Source organism: Balaenoptera ricei, chromosome 4, assembly GCF_028023285.1.
Source record: "Balaenoptera ricei isolate mBalRic1 chromosome 4, mBalRic1.hap2, whole genome shotgun sequence".
Taxonomy (NCBI): Eukaryota; Metazoa; Chordata; class Mammalia; order Artiodactyla; family Balaenopteridae; genus Balaenoptera; species Balaenoptera ricei.
Genome location: NC_082642.1, coordinates 84,635,619 through 84,660,417, shown reverse-complemented (window position 1 = coordinate 84,660,417; position 24,799 = coordinate 84,635,619). Strand labels below are relative to the sequence as shown.

Genomic DNA, 24,799 nt, shown 5'->3' with positions numbered 1-24,799 from the left:
CTCTTCTTAATCATTTCTTAATATGTAAAAAGCAAGGCTGAAGTATATTTAATTATTGTGATTTGACCCTGAATCTTATTACAGTAGAGGCTGAATTGGTACCCACAAAATATGGGTAAGGCCTGCGCTAGAAAAGAACCTAGAAGATCTTCCATGACTACAAAGATGTACACACACTCATACATGCACAGGGTTGTATTGTCAATCCACAGATTTAGCCCTTCAAAGTTTACTAAAAACTTCCAAATGTATCGTCTCATTTATGCAGAGATATTACTTACTTAATCCATAATTTCCTATGCATCCACTCTAGTTGCTTTCAAAGTCAGCCTCTGTATTCTTTGCAATGCTAATCTAATGCAAGCTGGGAAAATCACACCTCCAGCCACCTTGCAAATCAGTAACCAGTTTGGGAATTACAGAAAACAATTCTCAGCCAGGACAAGTTCAAAGCCAGGAGCTTTGCTCCTCCTCTAATCCACTCTACTTTGAAGCAAACGGCTATAAACAGTACTGAGACTAAACAGCATAAACTCATCTCACTACGTTTCCAGGCAGGCACATTTAAGAGGAACTACTGGACCCTGGGCTTTTATCCTGCCACTTCTCAAACTTTTTCCCTCCTATGTTCACTTTCATTCACCCTAATCTCAGGTTATCTTCTTGCCATTAAGCCAACCCCATCATTCTCCATTCCCATCCAGCCCTGCAATCTCTACACCTTCCACACAGTTAGTGCTGGATGTAGCATAAAGTAGGACTTCAGGAGATGCTCATTAATAGAAAAAATGAAGAAATACTGGTCAATAAAGTCAAAGAACAGAGTTCCGCAGACAGGAGGAAAACAATGTTATGAATAGAATTAAGCTCTGTTGTTAATGACAGCATCACAGAGAGATGTAAAATTTTTCAGACATTCAAATAAAAACTAGAAACCTCTCCCTTTCTCATGAAAAGAACGGAGCTTTAGTGATTTTTAAAATCCAGATATGTACATATATACAGTGGATTAGTTTATATTAAGGCAAGCAAGTCTCAGGAATGGGAAGTAGGATTTATATATCTCCCACCTATTTTCCTTGAAGAGAAAGATGATTCTCATTCATCTGTGGACCCCCCTAAATAAACAAATGGCATAGTATGCACCTAGTAAACACAGTTATTCAACAAACATTTGCTGAATTCTATTATTAGGAGGAATAAGTCATTTACAAGCCATCAAGGAGGTGGAGTTGACAGAAAGGTAAATAAGCATAATTTAAAATTTAATAAAGGTTATAAAGACCTATAGAAAATTCCTTGAAGGCATAAAAGTGGAGCAGTTGTGCTTGTTATGAACTGGGGGTAGGTGTAAGGAGTGGGGGTGACTTGGCAGAGCTGTATCAGGAAACCTTAAAGAAGTTAACATACAAAACCAACCTCAAAGAAAGGTTAAAACTCCTAGGGCAGAAGTGGTAAGCGTTCTTAGCAGAGGGACCAATTAACTCTATACAAACTAGAAGATGAGTGAAGAAGTCATTCCTGTTTTGTCATTTTTTTACCCACATCCCCAAACTTTCTGAAAATAAATTGCTATGAAAACTTAGCAAGCGTCCTCCCACATAAAAATGCCTGGATTACTAATGCATTCACTAGAAACTATTTCTTTCAACTGTGTCTGTACTGCCCTTTACGTTCTGGTATAATTTTGTGAATTATTCTGTTTTAGTGTAAATGCTATTAGTAGCAGATGGAACACACACTCACTGCTTCGAGAGCTGGGTTTATGCTTACTTTCCTTTGTTCTGTACACATGGAAACGCCCTCTATGAATGAGGAAGATGTTCCAGACACACATTTTGTCTTGAAAAGTTTGGTAAGGACAGGCAACTGCAATTGACATTGATATAATACTTTGTAGATTACAATGCACTTTCACACTTATTCCTCCTAACTGTCTGAGGGTCTAAAGGTTTTATCAATATCCTCATTTTATTTATGAGGAAACTAGGCTCAGAGAAATAAACTGGCTTGACCAAGATAACCCAACAAATGAGCAAATGAACTGCAAACCAACCTGAACTCTTCTGGCCTCCAATATTTCTGCTCAAAGAACTCCTAGAAGAAATGGGTCTATGTTTAAGTATGTCAGAAAAGAGTGATATTATTAAATACTAATTAAAATAAGACAAATATGCATTAGGTTCTTTGAAATTGAGGATGAAATAAAATTTAGGTAAGGGTGGTACATGTGTTCAGAAGGTGGGTTCCAGGTCCTAAAACAGAGCAATAAAAATGGACATAGTTTACTTTGTCTCACTATCTCCCAAGAAGAAGTCTCTAGCTATCACGGTTGGCCTGTGTTCACTTCTGAAAAGCAAGGACAAAAAAATTTTGCACAGTATTTCATAGATGACCTATAAGAAAAACCCTAGGTAGTAACTGCAGTGGGAAAGTCCAAGGAAAATCTCCCTTTGGGATCTAACCACTTTCCCCCATCTCCATCCAAAATCAATGGCTTTTCTTCCCTTTGGTAAGAGAGTATTAATGAATTCAGACTAATGTGTCTCAGAGTTGTTAAAGACAATTTTAACTAAGAAATGATAACATAGGTAAAACCCCTAAGCCTTTGTCTGCCACCCTACAAGAGAAATGTCTCTCTAATCGATTAAAGAAGTCTCTCCCCTTTATTAAAAGCTTTAATAAAACTGCATCAGTAGAAGAGAAATGGGATGCAGGTAAACTGTGAATAGACCTCATTCTAATGCCAAATCTTCCACATTCTCAGCCCCAGCAAAGTTTATATACAGGGACTAAGATGACATCAACATCACCACCACTAATACCAACACCAAAACCAGTCTCCAACCCCATCACCACCATCATCAGTGGGAGCTTCTTAGAGATGCTCAGCTATGGAATGGAGACACTCTCCTAACCACCTGCCCCAATTATGAGCCCCAAAACAACAAACACAGCTTGGAGCCCCTGGTCCCTCTGACAACTGAAATTTCCCACTTTCAGGCAGAAAGCTGAAAACAATGAGAATAATACCCAAGTAATGTTTGAGCAATTAATTTATTAGGGATAAAGGGTAACTGAAAGGTAACCTTTGATCCTTCTCTGACTTTTAGTGTCTATAATTTCCATCTTGTTGAAATGAACAAAACTGAAGTACAGTATGACAGAGGAAATAGAGTGGCACCTCATTTTGGCTGATGCTAAAGAGGTAAACAACACAGGTGTTCTATACTCATTTACTTTGTTCCTAGTTAAAGTAGCCAATGGGAGGGCTACTTTTCTGATCAAGTCTCCAAATGTCCTGTTCTTTCCAATATACTATGTTTACTCCATCCGTCTGGGAGATAGAAGAGGCTTCTGAGCAGAGATCTATAAAATAATTAAATCAGATCCACCTTCCTGTATTTATCGTCCTTAGTATAATTATCCCCCCTTACTAAACTACCCACAAAGTACACACAGACTTCTGCAATTCCTTTGTGAAAGACAAAGGCTTTCATTCCACATATTGCACAAATGATTGGGGCATCAAGTATCATTAACCACTGTTACAATTGTTTGGGGATTTTTATGATTATTGGTTTTGGTTTATGTTTTTCTTGGGTGGATGGTGTGGGCGTGAAACACAGAGAATGGGGGAGTCTTGCAAGTCTGAGGGAAGTTTAGTCACCATTACACAGATGATGGGCATAAGAACCCTTTTCTACCTGCCAGCGGTTCCTCTGTACTCTCTAAAAAATTCATAATCAACCTTCAGAAACCTCATTCAAATGTTACTTCTCTATTAATCCAATCCTATAGGACACAGAACCAAAACCATCACAACTGATACTCTCACACACCCAGCAGATTTACTTATGCTTTTTTTCCCCCCAGTGATTTCACAACATGTAGTAAATATAACACTGGAGAACTAATCATATAAATACATGTACTCATTTGTTTCCCCATTATACATTCAAGATCCTGAAAGGTAGGAAAAATCTTATGGATCGTTTTCTCTCCAATATTTATCTCAATGCCTGGGATGATGACTTTCAAATAAATCCTTGTGGAAAGGAGGGCTCCTGAGAAAAATGATGACTAGTATAAATGATGCACCATGAAATCTTGCATTTCCACATTCTCCAGCTTACCTAAACAAAGCTAAGAAGCTGCACATCTACCCACAATGCCTTAAATGACAGTAAAGGGTTTCTGTTCCCAACACCCCAAATTTCAGATGTATTATAATGGAAAGGATAATTACCTGATAGACTCCTAGAACACCTAGAAAAGTTGTACACTCAGGCAGGTGGTCAATTCTTGGTTCCTTTAGATGACAATTAAGTACATCACTCAAAATGGCTCTGAAAGTTAGAATAACATGCCAAGGATCACATAGTTAAATATATGGCATTTCTAAGATTAGACCCCAGGGCTATGAAAAATGTCTGTATACATGACGACATGCTTATTAAGCTAAACAGCCTGACAGGGTACATAGGATGTATGTGGCATTTTAAAGCAGAATGCACTGTGTGCTAAGGTGCTGGCATGAATTTTCAGAATCTGGAGCTAGTCCCCTGAGCTATTTGTTTGATAAAACTGTCTCATGTCCTCAGAAGTCCTCTATAGTTGCAGGCTGCCAAATAGTCCTGAAAATTAGAAAATGTTAATAAATTAAGTGTAAGGAGAATGAAAAACAAGTCAAGGATGACAGAACCAAAAAAATAAATTAAATAAAAGTGGGAGGAGAGAAAAGTCCTGAGAAATCTAGTAACAGAAAGACATTTTCAGGGTTAATTATCCTTCCATCAACATTACAAAATGATAGAAAGCTACCCTTTTCATAAAAAGCTCCACAAAGACCAGAACAGTATAACCCAGGATTTTCTGCAAAGTTCTACCAAATATCTGATCTGCTAAAGTCACCACCTTGGTTAGAAGTCCAAAATGTCTTAGAGCATGAAGAGGCTTTAATCCAAAATACCTCTGAAAATAATAAAGGCCCTGGATGACAGGTTGGGTTCCCAAGTTTCCTCAAATATTTCTAAATTTCAGTCACTCTTCATAAAAAGGTGCTGATTCATCACTTTCTTAAAATTATAGAAATTGATTATCAGAAAGGGTCTGAGTAGTTGTTAAGTCCAGCTTTATCCTGTCCAAATAATCATCTGGACTCCTCATAAATATTTAACCACAGGAAGCCCACTTCCTTTCAACACAGTTCCCTTTCGGGTAACTATAAAATGGTCTGTGGAAGGACGAAACCTGCCAATCTATAGATATCATCCCTGGTCCTAGTTCCAGCCTCAGAGTGCACTCACATTCCCTACAGTGTATGTGGGTGTTTTGTACAAACCACTGGCACTCTTCGGTCTGTTGTTTCATACACACGATAGGTGACCATCCACATGGCATATTATATGGGCTATGCACAGGTGAAGTCCTGAAGGTACTCGCCATGATATGGGCAGAGCCCAGGGCTGATTTCTGAGCCTTTCTATAGTGTACACTGACTATAGCTGAAATACTTGATTTTTCAAGTTAAATTTTATTTAGAAAATACTAGAAAAGATAAACATCAAAATCCTAACATTGATCATGTACTGTAGGACTATAATGTAGCTTATTTTCCTTCTAAAACATTTCTATATTTTCCTATTTATCTACCATGAAATGGAATCTTATTATTTATAATCCCTTGTATAATATTTTATAATAAAAAAATACATGTTCTTAATCTAATTTAAGCATCTAAACAGTGAAGCAGCAAATATTTACCACAGGAAAAAATAAGTTGCAGTAGCAATGTTTATGGATTCAATTTAATTATACTGTTTCCTTAAGGTTAGAGAATAAGTTTTTTTGTTTGTTTGTTTGTTTTTAAGGAAAAATGTATGCTAACAAAAACAAAGTCTACGTAAGACCCCAAATTTGCATCTGATCTTCCTGAGAACCAAAGCAATCAGGGAAATATGAAAAGCTGTTCAGTTCTCATTATTGTAAAGGAGAAATAACACCAGTTCCTGACTGGAGAGAAATGTCTTACTAGTACCAAACACGAAAGCAAGTTCAGCCACCATGTTGGAACTTAAGTTGGAAACACTGAGTTATATAATGTACTCCTCAATAGTTCAAGCATGAGTTTTAAACATGTGTCTACATACACACAAACATATGCACACACCTTCAACAAAAGAACAAGACTGAGCTCACTAAGGAGACATTTTAAAAAGGAAAACAACTGATTTAATCCCAACATTTAACTCTGATGCAATTTATCAAAATAGGTTCCTGAGCTTTTTTTTTCCCCTAATGCCCCCAATTCAAAGTTAAATGAAAGCCCCAGTAACCCAAACCACTTGTTTGGCAAGGAGATATAGCTAACCACAGACACACTAGATTGCAGGCAAGTGGGTTTTGAAAACGCTGAGATAAGTCCTCAAATCAGAAGTACTACTTTAATATCACAGACCATCTGCATCATTATCAGAGACCACAGAGTAACTGGGTAACTTACTGGAAAAGTGAAAATGGCTAGGTCAGAAATTTCCATCTGACAGGGTAAAAGACTGAGGGTGAGAGGAATACTGAAAAAGGGAAGGAAGGTAGCAGGGTGGAAACAGCAGTTTTACTCATCCTGGTAGAACTGCTGGATAGAGATAAGACTTTCCATTAGGAAATAACTGACTCAAGTTTTCATAAATGATTAAAAATACCCACAAACACAAACAACCTCACAAGCTTCCTGGGCTACAGGCATAAACTTTATGGACTGGTGCTTTGAAGCCAAACCTTTTTGTGTTGGCAGTAACAGAAGAAAAAAGTTACCCAAGAAAAATTACAACTCTCCAAAACCCCAAGTGAGGTGCATTCACATGGTCCAATGTTGGATGGAACAGGCATTAGAAAAGACTGCCCTAAACTGAACCAAATCTGTATGTTCTATCCATCCATCATTATTCTATCCACTAGGGTCACAAAAATTTTTTTCACACTATATATGGTAGCCACTAGTCACACATAGCTATTTCTTTAAATTAACCAAAATTAAATTATAAAAATTCAGTTCCTCAGTCTCACTAAAAACATTTTCAGTGCTAAATAGCCTTATGGGGCTAGTGCTTACCATTTTGGACAGTGAGGGATACAGAGTATGTCCACCTTCACAAAAGTTCTGTTGGACCACACTGCCCTAAACAATAATCACAGTATGACAGAAAGGACAGTGTCAATTTAGACAACCGGACCACTCAGCAGCATTTAAAACCATTTTAATCGTGTGTGTGTGTGTGTGTGTGTGTGAGAGAGAGAGAGAATGCATATTTATATTTTAACCAACAGATATAACTCGCTTTGCCAGTATGGACAACCAAGGGTCCTGAATATATTTTTAGTCTTGTAGTAGCTACTGATTTAACTTCAGAGTGCATTATTTCTCCTATGCTTCCTTTTCCTCAGCCTTAAGGTGGTGGTAGTTTTGCTAACCTCAGCCAGTTGAAAAGAATTAAGAGTTGTTGTACATCTATCAAGTAACCACTGTGCAGATACAGTCACAGAAACAAAGTGAACAAATATCCTCTTGGAAGGGAAAGTGAGCTGTTAATTCAATATAGTTAAGGGAATTCGATTCTGTGAAATACAACTACTACTGAATAACCTACCAGATCTCTAATACCTTACAGATCATTTACCAAAGAACTGTGGATTCTCATTAGCAAATTATGCATTTGTGAATTTCAATTGGCTTGTAAAATTAAACTGATCATAATCAGAGGAGCCTTCTCCTAAATATACTGTCTTTGGTGCCTTCCTTAAAGAACAATTACATTTTACATGGGTGTTCCACTTCAGAACAATTCAGGAATATACGAATTTACACAGCAGCTAAATACATAATTACTCTTACTATCATAAAAATGATTAAAAAGGAAGCACTCCTGCTTTAAAATGATTCAGTTGATTTCTAAATAGATTTATAAAATTTCATAATTAAACATAGAAAGATCACTATCAAAATTACACTTAGGAAAAAATGAAACTCTTAAACAGTGTTAGAATTGTGTAGTACACTGCACAGAGCATTGGTAATGAGATATTCAGTGAATACTTACTGCATACAGAGAGTGTTAGAGCTAGGATTAGAATCTAGGTAAGCGTACCAAGAGTACGCTTACCTAGATTCTAATCCTAGCTCTAACACTCACTAGATGAATAATCTTGAACAAATTAATATCACTTATATTTGCTCCCCTGTAATATGAGAGTAATAATAACAACTGTAAGTACTTAAGCATTGCAGGAAATTTTCTTTTTTAAAAAAAGTACTCACAAAATATTCTGACGGAGATAAACCTTCTATGTAGAAAACAATAGACCACTGATAACCACAGGAGTCCTCAAAAGGGTAAATACTCTTAGACAAGCAGTAGCAGACAATTTTTTCAAAGTAATTTTCCACTATGAATATCCTGGTAGTAAAAATTTATTTCTTTTATTTTCACCCCATGTATCCCTAAAGAACTCCAACCTTCTGTTCCTCTATTTGAATGGCACTTTTCCTGGCACTTAAGCCCTCAAATGGTTTGGCAGCCCTCAAATGGTTTGGTTTCTCTGTTTGCCTTAGCCTAGAAAGAAAAGCCACCCATCTCCTTAAACCTCTGTAGGGTAAACCCAGTCATGCCCATTAAAACCCAAAAGATCACATCAAGCCAACTTAAGTACAAGTTTACACCAAGGGAAGAAAAACCATTTTGGTTTATTGGCTTCATATGACAAGTTTCCTTAAGTACTAGCTACTGCAAGTTCTATTTATCTTTGAACTTTCAACTTCTCTTCTGCAAGTAGATACTTTAGCTAGCACTTTCTTTCTTATTAGGATTAGTAAACTCATTTCAATTTCAAAAGATTGAGAGTACAGTAATACTCAAAATTTTAAAAAAAACAAACTTAAAAAATTGCTCATGGGATAAGTTGGCATGGGAAAAATATTCTCTTACAATCTTGTTCCCATAAAGCAAATTGCAACACTCACAGTTCCACTGTGGTAACCATTTGTCAGAACTCTACACTCATTTCCAGTAATCTTGGATAATGTAAATCTGAAAGTATGGACATAAAATAAATGGACAAGTCTTGAGATTTCTGGAATTCTACTCTGATATGCTGCCGTATGCTCAATAATTGGTCACGTTTACTGACTAGATTGTGTTTTTCTAAAAGGTATCTTGAGATCATGGGTACATTCCTAGGATCAACTCAGTTTTTACACTTACTAGGGGAATGCCTCCCCAGAAGACCAGGAGAATTCTCTTACAAGCAGGCTTACATTAAAAGCAGATTTCGTCTCCTAGAAATACTCTATACAGAAGAAGGTAATGACCCAACAGAAAACTGGAAAAAACAAGCCTGTGTTCCAAAGCATAGCCAGAAACTTCCTAAGCAGATAACAGGGAGTTGTGCATCGATTTTAAGAAGGAATTCTGTCAACCACTTTGGTTCTCCATATAGTTCATCAGAGGGGATGAACTTTACTTTACTTTATTTCTTTTCTTTTTGACAAGGAAACCTGTATTCACCTTAGTGGTATTTAAGTTAGATGTGAACATTTGATGGTTCTCTATTACCAAAGAAGGCTGGACACTCAGTTAGTGCTATGGAAAGAGAGAAGCAAAAACTGAAGTTTAGTAATAAACTCCAATAAGAACGAAGCTGAGATTTCTTCAATGATACAAAAGTGAACAGAGTACATAAAATGGCATCATGGTTCTGATTTGGATTTTGCCTAATGTTTAAAGAGTATTTCAGAGAAGAAAAAACAACTTTGGAGCTATACAGATCAGGATTCAAATATTGCTTTCTTATTGGCTAAAAGATCTTAGGCAAGTTATTTGATCTCTTTGAGCCTCAGGTTCCTCATCTGCAAAATGAGGATAAATGTTGTGAGGACTAAATTAGGTAAGTGAAGGGCCAAAGAAAACATCTGTCACTCAGTAAAAGGAAGTTCAATAAACGGAACTTCCAATTACTACTGGTATCATCAGAGTTAATGAATTCTTATAATTAGTTATTTTCTATTAAGTACTTCTTTTAGTCAGGTCTCACTAAGTCCCTGATTAACACAGACCTATCACTTCTGTAGTATAGAATCTATAATGGAATAAGCAATCACTACTTCCTCTTATGAATGTATGGAAATGTTTCCTGGCAAGGAATTACAATATAATCAACAGTTGACTACATTTCAATAGCTCTTTCTAACTTCATGTTTTCTCATGAGGGAGAACATGTTTCCTATACGTACGCATTGTGGGCCTGAGTTAAAAGGAAATCAATGTGTCTAGAATGTTTAATAAGCTCCACCACTCCAAACTTTTTTCAGTTGAACGTCCAGGATTAGAAAGCAAAGTAGAATTCTATGTGAAAGTCATGTAATTATAGTTTACTAAAATAGAAGAATCATCAAAGTATCACCATCAACAATGGTAGGAGAGTAGACTGTTGAGAAGAAGTTAAGCCATCAAAACCTAAACAAAATATTAACATGTAAATTTAAAATACAGGGCTTCCCTGGTGGCGCAGTGGTTGAGAATCTGCCTGCTAATGCAGGGGACACGGGTTCGAGCCCTGGTCTGGGAAGATCCCACATGCCACGGAGCAGCTGGGCCCGTGAGCCACAACTACTGAGCCTGCGCATCTGGAGCCTGTGCCCCGCAACGGGAGGGGCCGCGATAGTGAAAGGCCCGCGCACCGCGATGAAGAGCGGTCCCCGCACCGCGATGAAGAGTGGCCCCCGCTTGCCGCAACTAGAGAAAGCCCTCGCACGAACTGAAGACCCAACACAGCCAAAAATAAATAAATAAATAAAGTAGCTATAAAATTTTAAAAAAATAAATAAAAAATAAAAAATAAAAATAAAAATAAAATACAGCATGCCTAAAATCAGATGAATTTTCCTAATTTCTGTTCCTTGAATACGCTAGTAAAAGCTTTCTGCCAAATTCACATGGCACTTTGGTATCTTACTATGAGAAATGTAGATATCTCTTTCCCAATTTATAGAAATATAATGGCCTTATTGTAGCATATAAGGAACAAACAGGTTGAAGTACAAACAGCCCAGTTCTTCATTCCAGATACCAGTCAGAATTTTAGTTCTGGCTCTGTCAGCAGCTCACCAAGTGACCTTTGACAAGTCACTTTCCAAATCAGAACCTCAGTGTCCTGACCTATAAGGAAACAGTCCAAATTATTTTTAAGAGCTCCTCCAACTTAGATATAGGGTAGTATGAAATTTAGTTGATTCAGTATAAGTAATATATATTTGTCTCCTGGATACAAGCACATCATCTAAAACGTCATAACCACAGCTATGTAAAAGACCATCCATACAGGACGACTGTTATGCTAACTTTCTCCTGTACCAAATATTGCTTTCTTCATTGCTGTTGTTGGTTTTACTAGTTCTACCGTACAAAATGGCAAACATCTGCTTTTATCCGTCACATTTTATGTATAGTAGCCTTCACCACCAATAAATCTTAAAATAACCTTTTGCTCAATCTAGTGACTTATAAAAAGGTAGACTTATCCTGTCTCAACTAGCAGTTCTCACAGAGCCTTCAGTATCATGGTAAAATGAGACCATGTTATCATTCATTTACTGTCCGATGAACGCAACTGTGGACTGCACTATTTACTAAAAGGTTAACCTGGGGCCAGATGAACAGAGTACAGCCTGGGAAAGCGAACACCCTCAATATTCAGAAGTCTTCTTGAAGATCACCAAATTTAAGTTCAACTAGAATGTGGTCTAAATGCCTTGGATTTCTCCATGTATTGTTACTGAAACTGGCTTCAGTATAGTATATTTGGTTATCCTATAGTATATTTGGTTATCATGTAATTCCCCTGAAGAGGAAGTGAAAGAAAATCAGGGGCAGCCTGCATCTGTGAACAGGAAGACAAGCTGTCCAAATACCTTTCTGCTCTAGAGGATTGATTCACTTGTCTCACTTGTTTTTTAAGAATTCAAAGTCATTTTGATGATTTTAAAAAACTGCTATAATATCTACCTAGAAGTATAAATTGGTTTTTGTAGCACTGCATGTTTTTAAAACAGTGTTAACTTCTGATACACCATATGAAGCTGAAAGAGACTAAACAGTATGCCCTAATTTAGAAAACCATCCTAAATAAGTAGAAGTAAACATATCCACCCCCAAAGCAAAAATTCTTGAGCTCTTTTGCTCACGCTTTCCCACCCTCTCTTGATCATAAACCATACCAGGTTTATAATCTGTACATTCATGTTTTTCGTTTCCAATTCAAAGTATTCAGATTCTTCACAATCAGGAACTCTATAATCAAGAACTTAAAAAATACATGTTACATGTGACCTGTTTAGTTAAAACTTTTTAAGAACTTTGACCCCTTTACCTAAAAATAACTCTAAAGGAGAAAACAGTAAACGTAAAAATTCTGAATAGAATCCAACACCATCTAAGAAACTAATTGGATCTTTTAGTAACAGCAACAAAATGATACCATATCACAATCCTGGAAAATGTACACACTTGAACAGGGTCTTACTTAACTAAAATCAATCCATAAACAGGTAAGATCATTGCTTCCAAAGGAGCCTACTATGTCTTTTGGCCTTGAGTTAACCTTAACACCAATCAGTCCCCTACAGACATTTGATAGATGGGGAAATTTCATGCAACAAAAAGTAAAAGTGATTGCTTCTAATCCTCTATTCCTATCCCAGTGAATTCATGCAAACCATCATAGCTCTTATTCTAGTGTCATTAGTTCAGTTAGATCAGGTCCGTCTGCCCACTGAACATAAGCTGTCAGATACTCTGACAAGTTTTCTGGAGTATCTCCTATGTGTAAGGATCCCCAAGAAGTACTGAGATCAGTCAGCTACCAGTCTTGTCTTGATAGAGAGCTTGCAGACCAATACAGAGGATGAGACATGTTGCTTAAGGAAGTAAGTTAAAGAGATACACAGGAAAGAAACAGGGTAGACTTAGCAGAGAATCAGCATTTGAGTTGGGCCTGGGGAGGTGGTGAGAGGATGAGAGGATAGAAATACACTATATTTGGATAGTATAGAAGGAAATACCATGGAGAGGATTAGGGCTCAAATAACAATGGTCTGGAAAAAGGAAAAGTTGGAGTATTATAGGGTAACTTGAACAGTAATATCACTGAGGCTGAATGTATAACACCGCATTTTTCAAAATACTTTCATATCCATTTCTTCAATTAACTCTCATGGAAAGTCCACATATTAGACATAGTAAATATTATCTCCAATAAACAGATAAGGAAACTGAAGCTTAGAGATACTGAGTGTTTTCTCTGAGTCCTTACATCAAATGAGTAGGAAAGATGAGATGTGAAACCAAGGCTTAACAAGTCCAGGTTCAAAGTACTTCCCCTTCCCAAACAAGTCAGTCTGCTTAAGTTAAATTTTATACAAGCTTGCTTTCAATCTGGACAAATTATTTAATGTATCAGTAAACAAGAGCAAATACTGCAAAATAATTCTAGGAGGAGCTCAATTACTGAAAAGATACACAGCAGAAATGTACAGAGTAAAATGGTAGCCTCCTACTCTATTTAAGATGAAGAAAATGATAGTTATATTACATACTGACAAGTAAGTAGGAATCAGAAATGTGTGCATTTCTTACCTCCCTTCAACTGCACAAATCTTTTCAACACCCATTCTCCACATTCAGGGGGAATAAATGGGGAGAACCAATAAACAGGAAACAAAAAGAAAACTAACTAATTAAAAGTAGAATTTTCGGGGCTTCCCTGGTGGCTCAGTGGTTGAGAATCTGCCTGCCAATGCAGGGGACATGGGTTCGAGCCCTGGTCTGGGAAGATCCCACATGCCGCGGAGCAAATGGGCCCGTGAGCCACAATTACTGAGCCTGCGCGTTTGGAGCCTGTGCTCCACAACAAGAGAGGCCACGATAGAGGCCCGTGCACCGCGATGAAGAGTGGCCCCCGCTTGCCACAACTAGAGAAAGCCCTCGCACAGAAACGAAGACCCAACACAGCCATAAAATAAAAATAAATAAATAAAAATAAATTTTGAAAAAAAAAAAAAAGTAGAATTTTCGGAAACCCACATATGAAGAGCTAAATGAAATCTTAATTATTCCTACTACCTCCAATTGAGCAGACTTCACTTAGTAATCAATTATGAAATAGAGAACACATTAAGAATCTCAAGACAGTCTACGGGAAACAGGTACCCTTCAGGTTTTAAGTGTCAACAAAAACTTTACATTTCATATCTAGAAAGGGTTTTTTAACAGGGCGCTCGCTTAGTCATCATATCCAACTGCCTGTGGTATTTCAGCAATGTCTCTTGCAGTTGTGTGGTCACCAGCATACACCTATTCTGGTAAAATTATTAGAATCACCCTTTTTACTCACAAAGTGTCTGGGTTTGGCCTATAAATTATTTGGCAGCGCTGCCTTTAAGCCTCAGTAATTATCTTAATTTGGGGAGCTTGAGCGCCACTGCAACCAAGTTCCTGGAATTCGGGGATGTTAAAAGCACAGTAAACTGGAGTCTATCAATAATAGCCCCCTAACCATTTTCTAAACCTCCAGCTTGTCCCCTCCAATATACACACATAGCCAAAATGATCTTTCAAACATTAGCTCTGTGGAGTTTTAATGGGGTAACTACAAGGGGAAAAGAAAAGAAGAAATGCTTCATGGGTACACTAAAGCTCAATTTCAAATAATGAGGTCTGACCATGGAAAACTGGGAAAACAACAGAAGCAGACATGGCAAGTTAGAATCCAGCAATCACTGACAGGATAAGGAACCGTTTGTAAGCAAAGCCAGAAAGTGATCTGTAAATGCAGACACTGAGAGTGCACAGTCCTTTCCAAAATAGCTGCTGGCAGATGTCAGGCCAAACTCAACGTGCAGATGAGAGGATATGAATCTTAATCAAGTCTCTTGTTTCTCTTCCTCTACTTCTGGTTTCCCATCTAGACAATAAAAACGTTTTGAAAGTATTTGCCAACCCTAACATTCCGTATTTTGCCAAATTTCATAATATGAAAGACAAAGCTAATATTTTAAAGTATTTGGTGGGAAGTGCTACTCAAAAATTAGTGAATATAATACCTAAAGTGAATCATGGACTCCTCTCTATAGTCAACAGGCAAAAAAAATTGTTGATGGGGAGGCAATGAAGAGGGAAAGATATCCTTGTAAGTCATTCGTGCTTTTACTATATGCAGTTAAAAGTCCTGGAGTAATGTTAATGGAAAGTGACTCAGTCTTTATGACTCATTAGAAAAATAAAAGCCAAAAAAGTCCAGTGGGGACTCCCCTGGTGTTTGGTCACTGAGAAGCTGTATCAGGACTAGAAATGCTCATCACACACTAAGCCTTCAAAGTTTAGTGGTAAATCAACCTAGGTACTTCTGATACAAGTTTCCAAGAAGACAAAGTGACACTTCGTTCATGCAAATGTTCGTAACATGTTTTGAAGAGAGCCAGTAACAAGTAACGAGCTAAGAATCATAAGCAAACTTTTTAGAAGTTGAACTTGTTTACTCATGCACTTCACTCATGAAAGCCCCACAGATCCTTACTCAGAACTGGCATATGGATTATTCTTACTTTACGTAAGATTTCTACCTTGATAATCAATTGTGAAGTCCCTAGAAATTTATATGGAGAGCACATTTTCTTCTTAAAAAAAAGTAAAATAAAAATCAGGATGTAAGCCTGTATTTTTAAAAGTCACTACAAAAATAAAACATGCTACATGAGTTCAGCCAATAATAGTCCCCAACAGCGCACCACTATAATAAGAAAAGTTTTGATAAATGTTCATACTGATAACTGAAATATCAAAAAAGATTAAATAGGGAAGTTTTTTAAACGGTTTCACTGAAATGGTCCCAAAGAAATTATTGTTTTTCCACAATGTACCAGATAGTAAAGAATTTAATCTTTGCTAATCATAGTCTCTGTTATAATGACTCACTCATCTCAGCCTTCACAGCATGAATGCAGCCACAGACAATATGTAAACAAATGAGCAAAGTTATGTGCCAATAAAACTTTAGGCATTGAAATTTGAATTTCATACCATTTTTACCTGTCACAAAACATTCTTCTTCCTCTTTTTTTTTAAATCATTAAAAAATGTAAAGACTATCTTTAGCTCACTGGTATAAAAACAAGCGGTGGCCCATAGGCCATAGTTTGCAAACCCCTATCTTAGAGGAACTAATTTCAATTACTAAAAGGAAAAAAAAAATGCTGCCCATTCTTTAACCCTGATAAAGAAATGAGTTGCCATTGCAAAAGCTTAAAAAATCAGAGTAGGATAGGATCCATTCCTGCATTAGGGTGGCCACAGTATTCTTAGTCATATGTTCCAAATGTCCATTGTAAGTCCAAGAGTATAATCTAGGTATAAAAAACTACAGATTCCTGGGACCATCTCCAAGAGATTCAGCTGATATCAAGTAGGGCAGGAATATGTTTATAGCAAAGCTCCCCACATCATCCTAATGTTGCACCAAGGTTTAAAGACCACCGACATCTTCAAAATATTTATCTGACAAAAGACTTGAATTCAGAATATGTAAAGAACCCTCAAAACTCAATAAAAAGAAAACAGTCTGATTTTTTTTTTTAAAGGCAAAGCTTAGAACACACACTCCTTCGACAAACGATATGAGAATAGGAAATAAGCACAAGAAAAGAGGCTCCAATCATTAGTCATTAGAGAAATGCAAGTTAAAGCCACATAAGATAATATTACACTGTTAAAATTCAGATCACACAGCTACGAAACAACAAAACCAGAATTTAAACCCTTAAAAAAAATAGTTAAAAATTAAAAAAAATATATCTTGACAATGTAAAGTGCAGACAAGGATGCAGAGCCATTGGAGCTCACACACATTGCTTGTGGGGATGCAAAATGGTACAGGCCACTTTGAAAAAGTTTGGCAGTTTCTTATAAAGCTAAACATACATTCACCATATGACCCAGTAATCCTACCCTAGGTGCTTACCCAAGAGAAATGAAAACATGTTCACCTCAGAAAAAACCTGTATACAAATGTTTACAGAGACTATTTATAACCACCAAAAGTGAAGACACCCCAATGTTCATCAACCAGTGAATGGATAAGCAAAAGGTGGTACAGCCACACACCGGAACTCAGCAATAAAAAAGAACAAAATTACTGATACACACATGATATCAGATGTATTATGCTAAGCGAAAGAAGCCACACTCAAAAAGCAACTTATTGGATGATCCCATGTATATGACATTTTTGTAAAGGCCAAACTATAGGGACAGAAAACACATCAGCGGTTGGTGGAGGTGGGGAAAAGGGTGGAACAGTCTGGGGGTTATGTTAACTGTTCTGTATCTTGATTGCTGTGGTGGGTACAAGACTATACATTTGTCAAAACTCAGAACTACATACTAAGAAGGATGAGTTTTTACTGTACGTGAATTATACATCAATGAATTTGACTAAAAAGAAAAAAACACTGATATAGAACAAGCAAGACTGGTTTTACATTGGTTCTGGTTTATCAGAAAGTTTTCAATGCTTTTATGTCAGTGTATGGTTACCAACTATCATGTGAAGACCTACATATCTTAATGTGTGTGTGTTTATGTGTTTTAATGATAATAATGACCAAAAAAATAGTTCTTTTGAGTATGCGTGTTTGTCGTGTCCTTTTAAAAGTAGTATCTAGGAACTCTTTTTTACTGGTTTCTAAATTCAAACTTCTGGGAATAAATAGTCTAAATAATCCCCAAGGTATATAAGACCAATGATCCTTTGTAGATCTTATTTAGGATCTAGGGTATCCTAATTTTACAGGTTTGAAGCACAGGACACTTTTAAATAGGTCATCAATTAAAAACATTAATCCAACAGCCCTTCCAGTGGCTACATCTGAAACTGCAAATGTAGCTGTGATAAGGTTTATTTTTTCCCCTTATAGGTCAGGGTAGTTAACTTTAAAATACACTCCTGTACTTAGAGAACTGGAATTTCAAGCAGAGTTTACTTAAGTTTTGTGGTATCACACTGCTTTTTGTTACTGAGGCAAAAATTCATTTATCTCAATCAAAACTCCTATGTTCCTGAAAAGAACTAGAGAAAAGACAATAGCCTATGGCTTTCTTTATTTCCCTAATATGTTTAAACTTCTTAAAATGTCCAAGCCTCTAAACATTAGCCCCTTCAGCTGAGTGTACCAGAGAAGAAATGCATTTTCTAGGTAGAAAAAAACACTGAGGCAGGAGTATGACCTCCTGTAGTTCACCCAGTAATTCATTTGCTGAATCGAAATAAAAACCTAAAAAAAAAAAAGCTTTTAATTAAAAAATAAAATGAAACCTATGTTAACTCATTAACATTCATATCAAACATTATCCCTAAAATAAGTTGAGAAAAATCTCTGGAATTGTTTTGTCATTCATTATTTTTATCCACTGTTTTAAATGACAGTATTAATGAAATACATGAGGAATGATTCTTAGGCATCTACAGAATAATTTAAAAGAAAGAGAAGAAGAGGGAGAGGGAACAAAGGAAGAGAGAGGAAGGGAGGAGACAGGAAAGGAAGGGGAAGGTGGGAAAGGAGAGAGCAGGGAAGACTGAGCTGTGTGAATACTCGGTTTTGAACTTTTCTAATTCTAGGCCCCATGTGACAATTTTTAGATACTTAGCCTCAGCGGTTTGATACAACTCACTTTCCCATCCTGGCTCTAATCTGGCTGGCCTAGATCAGTGGTTTTTAATACTTTCTACTCTGAGATCCTTTTTTTAAAATAGCAATTAACTTTACAGTTTCCCACAAGGGAGAAGTTGTCCTTTATGTAGTTGTTAGTTTAAAAAAAAAAAAAAAAAGCATTTCTCAAATCATTAAGATAATCTTTATTTTACAATTAACAGCTAATTTCATTTTTTAAAAATCACTGATTCATTTAAGAAGGTACTGCATACCTGCACATAGCAATAAACTGAAAGATGTTTTTTTCCCTTATGTGAGAGGCATTCTGGGTGCACGTATGGAATCTCAAGGGTTCTTTACGACAACTCGTTGAACTCTACAGGACTGCCTCTCCACCACAGCAAAGATCAGAGAAGAAAAAAAATTAGAAAAATAGATTAAAAATTTTTATAAATTTAATAGTGGCACTAAGATACATGATGCCCATGGTTAAAAGGCATTATCTCTGCCCTTGAAGAGCTTATGCTCTGAGGACCTTCCTGGTAGCACAGTGGTTAAGAATCCGCCTGCTAATGCAGGGGACACGGGTCGAGTCCTGGTCCGGGAAGGTCCCACACGCCGTGGAGCAACTAAGCCCGTGCACCACAACCACTGAGCCCGCCTGCCACAACTACTGAAGCCCGTGCGCCTAGAACCCGTGCTCCACAACAAGAGAAGCCGCTGCAATGAGAAGCCCGCGCACAGCAACAAAGAGTAGCCCCCGCTCGCTGCAACCACAGAGAGCCTGCACGCAGGAACAAAGACCCAACACGGCCAAAAATAAATTTAAAAAAATAAATTTATAAAATAAATAAATAAAATAAAATACAAAAAAAAGAGCTTATGCTCTGAGAAGGAATATGAAATTATGCCAGAGATAGGATTCCTAAACTAAAAGGGAGCATCTAGTATTCATGATTTACTCATTCATTCATTCTCACATTCAAATATTTGCTGAATCTTTCTTTGCTGGCTATGTGAAAGACCTGAAGCCAGATGAGGGTAAAGAAAAGAAGACACAAACCTCCTAACTCAAGATCTAGCCGTGGTCTCATTAAAAGACAACAACAACAACAAAAAACTGCTGTGGAATTTTCAAGAAAACCGAAAGTGAGTTTGCCCTGGAGCCAGATAATGCACCTCTCAGAGACCAACATCACATAAGATACCTAGTGTGCATGTGATATGCTTTAGATCTCTGGGACTACTTGGTTAACTTACTGCACCAGACATAATTTTTTATCTTTCCCCTTAAAGTTCTGGATTTATGCCATTAATTTAATTTACCCCATTATGCCACTGGGGTGTCCTGGACCGAAAATGAATCAGTGCTTTCTAGGCATATTTCTGAAACTGTATTAACTTTTGTCTTTCACTAAAGAAAAAGGATTTGCTCTCAGAATAGCTAGCTACCTTTATTTCAAGAAATGTCTCTACCAAGTGCACCAATTTCAGATGCTAATCATGACTGCACTCAGGTGCACACGTGCCTGCACACACACAGAGTTAACTAACTTTGGAGACGGTGGAAACTTCCAGTTGAAGGACAGTAAGGATATATAACACGTAATAAAATTTCTTACTGCTGAAAGGAAAGAAAAAAGGTTAGCCCTGGTAGAAGATGGGAGGGTTGATACACAAGTGCTCAATGGCTAGAAGTGGGAAAACACTAATGACTAAAAAACTGCAAAGGAGTTAATAAACTTTAAAGGGTCTAGAAATGGCTTTGATGGACAGGCTACAGCACTCAGACCAAAACTTGAAGATAATGTGAAACCTCTGTTAGATGGGGGAAAGGGCAAGATTAGTGATTGGTGAGCAATTAAAACTAAGTAGAGAGATGGGAATCAGACTGGAGAGAGCAAAAACAAAGTGGGGAGTCTGGATTGCAGTTTCAGAAAGAAGATTCAGAGTAGAAGCTAAAATTTACCAAAACTCTAAGCTTGTTAACTAATGAAAAGTGCTCTTTTTTTGGCGGTGGGGAAGCTCTGATCTAAACTAAAAAACTTTCGGAATATTGTTGGAACCTTTGTCTATTTGAGAATACCTTTGTCTAGCGTTCACAAATTGCATGATGCATTTGAGTTACACATCTACTGATAAAAAAGTGGCTGAGAATTTTTTCAAATCTTGTTGCAGAGAACCTCAAACGTTTCAGAAGAAATAAAGCATTACTACTAAACAATGGTAACAGTATTTCCATTACAAAAAGTATTCAGATGTTCCAAATATGTTTTTAAACCAGAAATAATAATGTGTGTTGACATTTAGTTAGACTTAATTCTTTTCACTGCAAAAGAACTCACACATGTCCCTTTGTCTCCTATTTTAAGAGAGATTTCCCAACGTAAAAATACTGCTGTAGTTATTTTTTTCAAAGGTCTGTCCAAATGATGAATATCTTTGGCCATCTTAAAACTAAATAAGCAAGCATTCGATTTTAACCTAGAAAAAACAAGTTTTCAAATAGTCTCTTTCCCTGATGTCAGCTGCTACCCATGACCTCTGTTGAGAAGTTCACAACAAAAGTCCCAGGGCTCCCCATTCCCTCCTAAAGAAAAGGGCAGTGGGAAGGGACAGACATCCACGGCATTATTCTTCTCAATCTCTATTGGAATCTACCCCATGATCCCAAATTGTAATTGTATATAAAGGTTTAGATTGATAGGAGAAGTAGAGGAGACAGATTTTTAAAACTGGAGTTTAAAAATCTGTGCCAGAATATTAAGCAAATTGTTACTAAACTTTCTTTTCAAACTGAGTTGGAGTTTCAGTATTAAGAAGTCTCAATGTCTGTGTATGTTTTACCCAATCATGGACACCAACTTTATTTTCTTTAATTAGGGTCCAGAAACATCATTACGGAGCAACTGGCCATAATTAAGAGTTATATTAGGGAAAGATACACTTTATTCGATGTGAATACTTCCCAGATCAAAAACCACACCACCATTAGCACATTCCTAGTATAGTGTATCACTTCCTTTGATGATCTTTGAACTAGAAAAATCAGATGCTTACAAAGACAATAATCTCAACAATTTCGGACCACCTTCAAAGTAAATCAATACTTAATTCTAACTTAATGAAACAGCCACATAAATTTCCTTACCACTTTTCCACATCATGTAAACCCGACTGCCAAACACCATGTTGTGCAAAATAAAAGCAATCCAAATGTGTTAAACTCCGGAGTTTAGCAATGGAAAAATTTTGCATTTACAGATGGGAAGTGTTTGTTGAAACCCTTAAGAAAGAATATACTAGAATAAACCATTCATGTCTTGGTTAGAAACCAGAAGACCTAAGAGTAATATAAATGCATACACAGAAAGTGAGTTTCAAGTTTGTTTCAGGTCACTGACATACAGGGAGCTGGGTAAAATCTTAGCACTACATGACTAATACTTTACATATTAAGGTTGTGTTTGAACTCCAATTCTCATCCAACTCCTCACCCACCCCCAAGGAAGCACTACACACTACACAAGGATCACTTTTTCTCTAGAGACATCCAACACACACACACACACACACACACACACACACACACACACACTCTCCCTCTCTCTCTCTCTCTCTCTCTCTCTTACCAGAAAGGTTAAGGACAATCTCAAAGACCTGGACTTTCAAAGTGTAAATTTGCCTTTCCTATCACTCAGGCTCCAGACTTGACAGTGTTAAGAAAAGTTCATTTACATATGAATGCCAGAATCTTCACCAAAGCCAGGTTAGGAACTGAAAGGTTGAAAAATACTATTTGATAAAAATCTCAGGCCTAAGCTCTAACATCCTTCAGGAACAACACGACAGGCCCAGCCCGATTAAAAATTCTACATAAAATCAGCAACACTGTCTCCTAGTGTTCGGAACTCTGGGACATAAAGCAGTCAAGCTTTCTTCGAATTCTGGGGTCAGCCTGAGCACCCACAAGCGCCTTTGAATCAAATCAGGTTGGCAATGAAACACGCAGTTCCAAGAAAGCAAAGATTCTTATTTTCAATTCCATATTCCCAAGACAACTAAGACCACAAGAGTCAGCTGAAACAAATAACATCCACTACAAAGACAATCTCTGCAAGACCGGAGAGCACTCTGGGACTTCCATGCTTCCCAGGGTCAAAATAACAGCCAAAGATCACTAAAGATTAAGGCAATCCAGCACCCAAGATCTCAGCTGAAAAAAAACAAAAAAAAATACTAGGTCTGGATGAAGACGAGGAACAAGAAGTCAGTGGGATCCTTGCTAGAAGCCAAGCCAGACCAATACTAATCAATCTTGATTTTTCTGGACCTCAGTATACGGAGCCAGTAAAAATCAAGGTCACAGTGAGTCCCCTGCTCCCCCTCGCTTAGTGCTTTTTATGAGAAAATGCGTATTTATAGCAGCTTCCCATCCGCTGCTCGCGCTGGGCAGTGCCCAGACTAAACTTTTAAACCTGGAGGAAGGTGGGAAAGTCAGCCAGCCAGACGCAGGGCTAGGAAAAGTAGACAGAAGGAGGGAAAGAGTCAAGTTTCAAAACAAAGGCTCCACAAGGAACTGAACGTCAACCCCTCCCCACTTCCTAGCCTTCAAGTTAGCCAGGCTGGGCCTGAATTTTTAGGAACAGAAATAAGTCAGATGTACCCAGCTCTGGAGCATTCACTAAGGGCATTTCTCTTCCCGGGAACCTTTGCACAACCACTTTTGATGAGGGTGGTGCTGACCTCTCTCCCACAATCTCCTTTCGTAGGAGAAAACTGAGGCTCAGAACGAAAGTGACTTGCCCAAGGTCCCACAGCAGAGCCTGAATTCAGTTCCCTCCCGGCCAGGGCGGGCCGGCACCAGCTGAGCGCCGAGCGAGCGCCGCTGGGGCCGCCGAGACGACGCCGCCGCCGGGAGGGACGCTGGGCTGGGAGCCGGAGGGGCCCCGGCGCGCGCTCCACGGCCCGGCCCCTACCTTCCTTGACTCCCGGCAGCTTGGATTGGTCGATGCTGACTTCAGCCATGTTGGCCCGGGGTCCGGACGGCCCTTCGCCTCCCGCTTCCCGGCGGCCGTCGGCACCGAGCTCGGCCCGGCGCGCAGCAGGAGCAGCAGCAGCGCCCGACCCGGCGCCAAGTCCGGCCGGCAGCGCGCGCGGGCCCGGAGGACAGAGCGGGCCGCCGGGCAAGGACTGGCGACAAAGGCGGCGGGAGACGGGCCCCGGCGCAGCAGGCTGGCGGCCCAGCTGCCCCGCCGCAGCCACCTGCTCCCGCGCCCCCGGCCCTGATCGATACCAAATACCCAGAGCCCGGAAATGGACCCGGGCCGGCCAGTACGGAGGGAGAGAGGAGACAGAAAGGCCGGCGGGCGGGCCCGGGTGGGGAGGGGGAGGGGGAGGGGGAGGGGAACTGCAGGTCTGTAACCGCAATTGCGAGTGGCTGGCGAGTGCAGATCGGCTCCCGCGGCCGCCTCCCTGCTGTCTCCTTTGTGCCGAGTGACGCGCGCCCGAGGCTGGGGCCCGGCGGTGCCCCCGCCCCCGCGCCCTGCCTCCCTCCCGACGGAGGGTCGCGTCTGTCGGTGGGGGGCTTTGTGTCCTGAAGGCTTCCTCAAAAAGGCCGCACGGGTCCCCCAGAACACAGTCGTTACTGTCGCCGGTGTAGTCCCCATGCTGTGAGCTGTTTCCACAGGATGCTTTGCTGTGAGACTGGCTCTCTCTCGGGCACTCTTTGCCTCCTGGGATTAGAGGAAAGATAATACATGGGCGTTAAAAAAAAACCTCTACTACAACGTACAGAACTAAAGAGCAGCTGATCAAAATCTGGGCCAGTTAGGAGACGAGAGTGCTCACAACCAGCCGGGGGAACTGAGTCATTCATTCATCAGAAATGCATGAATGTCTACCAAGTGTGATTTTAGGTTCTGAGGGTGGTAACAACGTGTGTCAGACATCTCTCTCTTCTGGCATGTCACACATTGGTCTATAATTGTGACATTTTTATCTCCCCGAAATAGACAGCATCTCCTGTCTGCATCTCCTGGC

At 38.8% G+C, this 24,799-nt stretch overlaps 1 protein-coding gene across 3 annotated transcripts in view; it reads right to left on the bottom strand.

Annotated features, from left to right (window-relative positions):
* CCDC50 (coiled-coil domain containing 50) overlaps nt 1-24,485 on the bottom strand; it is a 67,178-nt gene extending 42,693 nt beyond the window's left edge. For 2 of the 3 annotated variants that reach the window (XM_059920777.1, XM_059920779.1), the window contains exon 1: nt 23,737-24,485. In XM_059920777.1, coding sequence (XP_059776760.1) covers nt 23,737-23,785 — 49 coding nt within the window. In that variant the 5' untranslated portion in view covers nt 23,786-24,485. Of the gene's footprint in view, nt 1-281; nt 323-23,736 lie in introns of those variants that run through there. The other variant, XM_059920778.1, reaches the window with a different exon arrangement.
* Nucleotides 24,486-24,799: the final 314 nt, after the last annotated feature.